Raw genomic sequence first — 3,234 nt, 5'->3', positions numbered from 1 at the left:
TTAGCAGATAACTTGACACGTCATCTCCTATATACCCAAGGCAGCCAATACTTCATCTTACGTTAGTCAAAGAAACAGTTGTAGAAAGTTTGAGATCAAAACAATAACACTACAAATTGCCCACAATTTCTTGATCACCTGTCAATCTCCTAATTGCTTCTAGGAGGATCCAAATCATTAAAGAAGATTATAAGCATTATTTAAAGCATATACTATCTTCCTTCTTAATCTAAAGATGTGCCTTTATATATAGACGTGACATTTGTGTTTACACCCAGGCCACCATCACACTAAAACCAAGCTAAGAATTGCACACATTATTATACATACTCTCATAGTCTCATTGCTCCTATTTGAGTTAAACTAGCTGCAACCCACAGAACAAAGGTAATCAATGAATAAGTACACGTTAGAACTTCAAATAAATATGTTAGAGATTCTAGTTGTTAAGAGTTTTTTTGTTTGTTTGTTTGCTGTTATTTTCAGGTAGGAGAAAAAGTTAATAATGGTGAACAAGCAATTAAGACCAGCAGCATCCTTCTTATTGTTCCTCAACTTCTGCATGTATGCAGTTGTGTTGGGCATATGTGGTTGGGCTATGAACAGGATGATTAACTATGGAAGTGGTAAGTGACCAAATAGTATATAAATTTTCATGTTTGTAGCTTAGGGTCCGTTTGTACCACTATATCAATATTTAGATTTTTCATATTATGATTTTAAATATCACATTATCAATAGTACAATAAACTAAAATCTATTCACTTATAGTCATCATTATTCATGTAACAACTAACAACAAAGTAAAAGTTTGGAAATTTTTTCCTTAAGACTTATAATTTATCTAAAAACGAGATATGATAACTAACATGTTTGTATGATATTACTATCATTTTTAATTATTTGTCTTTTTGGTTAACTTTTTAAGTCGGGATCATAAATTCTTAACTCTCAAAGCCTTTTGGATGATTACTCTTCATTGCTTCAACTAAGTATCTACAACTGAAAATAAAAATGTAGGCTAACATATATAATTTGATAATGATGATGTTTGCAAATAACACGTTTTTTCCTTTCTTATACGTGTGTGGCAATAGTTGGTGGAGGACAAAATGCGGCAACTGTATATTTCGTAATATTCTCGCTAATAGCGGGAGCAGTTGGGGCAGTATCTTGCTTGTTTGGGCTAAACCACGTTGCATATTGGGGTCCTGATAGCTTACCTGCCGCGGCTGCTGCTGGGGCTATCGCTTGGAGTCTTACTATGCTTGCCTTGGGGTAACTCCTCTACTTTTACTTCTTTATCCACTCTTTACTGCCATGTTTATTGTTTCGACACGTATTTGATGCTGATAGGAGACATACAAGATACACTCGAGAGTCGAGACAAATTTATTAGTTTTCCTGTGAACTTAATTTTACTGATCTTAACTTATTTTTTCTGAAAGTTTACTTTAATTAATGAGTTAAGAAGAATAGAGCTTAAAGAGAAATATATTTCCATGATTTGTAACTTAATTTTACTGATCTTAACTAAATTTTATGTGGAAGTTTACTTTAATGAATTAAGAAAAAAAGAGCTTAAAGGAGAAACGGATTTTCATGATTTGTTTGTTTGTCAAGATCCAATATTTGTTATATACTGAGTACACAATCACTAGTTTTGCTTAACACATATTTATAAATTATAAGCCACATCCAGTAGTAGAGAGGATTCGCGTATCATCATTCTTTTGAATTTGATGATTAACATTGTATTTCTTTCTTATGCAGCTTTGCTTCTAAACACATCAGGCTCCACACTGACAGTCATCGCTTGGTAAATCATTCTGCCTACAATGCTTTTTTTTTTTTTAATATAAGTTTTAGGTAACAAGAATTTGTAATAAGTTATAATCAGGCATTAGATGTTACTCCAGTGTTACACTATATTATTAAACTTTATCTCTTGTTTATACCCCTGCCTTTTTTTTGTTTTTGGTAAATAGTTGAGCACATTTATTCTGGAAGTGCGTTTTGGATGTAATATGTTACACCATAACTTATTTCATGTCATGAATCTAATACGAACTCCAACAAAAATGGCATGAACTACACAAATAATGACATAAATTTGATGTCATTTTTTGTCATGATTTCATGTTATTTGAGTTTTTTTAACAAAAGAAGCGGTGATTTATAGGTTGTTACCCCATAAATTATGGTGTAATAGTTAAATCCAAGAATTTATGTTATTTATTTATCTGTATTTTCTTAAATGCAGAAAACATTGGAAGCATTCATCATTATCCTAAGCGGAACAATGCTTTTGTACATTGGAGCCATTCATGGAGCTATCAAGAGAGGCAACTAGAGCCTAGATTATGCTAAAAACTTGATTAACACCGTCAATTCCTTTTATATTCAACCATAGTACACATATTCGTTTATGCTATGTTCATATGATTAATATGGTTTTTTTTATTAATTTGTGGAAGTCTAGCTTCTTTTGTTGTGATTCAAAATTGTGACTTGTGAGTGTAGGTAATGGTGTGCAGAATTAGATTCCATTTATCACATTTGATTGCATAAATAATCAGGAATTAATACTATATGATGTACTTGCAACGCTTTTTGTTTATTTTTTTATATTATTATATTTGCATCTATTTCCTAATATCATTCAACTTTTCCGAGAAAACTAGTTCGTGTTTCGAGCAATACGTCCTTGGTTATTTACCAACATGCATTTGAAGCGTCAAAAAATAGAAATTCTATCTTGCCTTTGAGTGATTTTCCCCCCCAAAAAAGACCAAGTATTGTAGTGTAGTTGGTTAATGCTTTAGCATTATCAATGAGACGTTCGAGGTTTGAGTCTTGAAACACACATTTTTATTGTTTAATGTCTCATTGTGTGGAGGAGGGGAGAGTACATGTGGCAACATGACATTTGTTTTTCTTAAGTTATTATATAAATATATATATGACATTTATTAAAAGTTTCCCCTTTATCACTATGCATGTACCAAAAATTTCACAATCACTTTAAGTTGAGTTCTATTTGATAAATTTCACTTATTTATGTTAGAATAATATACTTCCTCCGTTCCATAATAAGTGAAACACTTCTCTCTTTTATGTGAGAGCTTTTTTAGAGAAGTGTTTCACTTATTATGGAACGGAGGAAGTATGTAAATATTATGTCAATATTCTAGGCTAAGAGTCAATTTCATTATCATAATTAGTTTATCTCTA

General features: G+C 31.4%; 1 protein-coding gene across 1 annotated transcript; it reads left to right on the top strand.

The window, feature by feature from the left end:
- The first annotated feature begins 233 nt into the window (after positions 1 to 233).
- LOC104884553 (hypothetical protein) lies at positions 234 to 2,648 on the top strand. The gene is made up of 5 exons (XM_010669227.4): positions 234 to 387; positions 487 to 626; positions 1,098 to 1,278; positions 1,774 to 1,819; positions 2,264 to 2,648. The coding sequence occupies exons 2-5, from the start codon at positions 506 to 508 to the stop codon at positions 2,351 to 2,353; spliced, it is 438 nt and encodes a 145-aa protein (XP_010667529.1). The 5' UTR covers positions 234 to 387; positions 487 to 505; the 3' UTR covers positions 2,354 to 2,648.
- Positions 2,649 to 3,234: the final 586 nt, after the last annotated feature.

Source organism: Beta vulgaris, chromosome 8 (assembly GCF_026745355.1).
Source record: "Beta vulgaris subsp. vulgaris cultivar EL10 chromosome 8, EL10.2, whole genome shotgun sequence".
Taxonomy (NCBI): domain Eukaryota; kingdom Viridiplantae; phylum Streptophyta; class Magnoliopsida; order Caryophyllales; family Amaranthaceae; genus Beta; species Beta vulgaris.
Note: the sequence above shows the minus strand (reverse complement) of the source record. Positions and strands in the feature narration are given on the sequence as shown.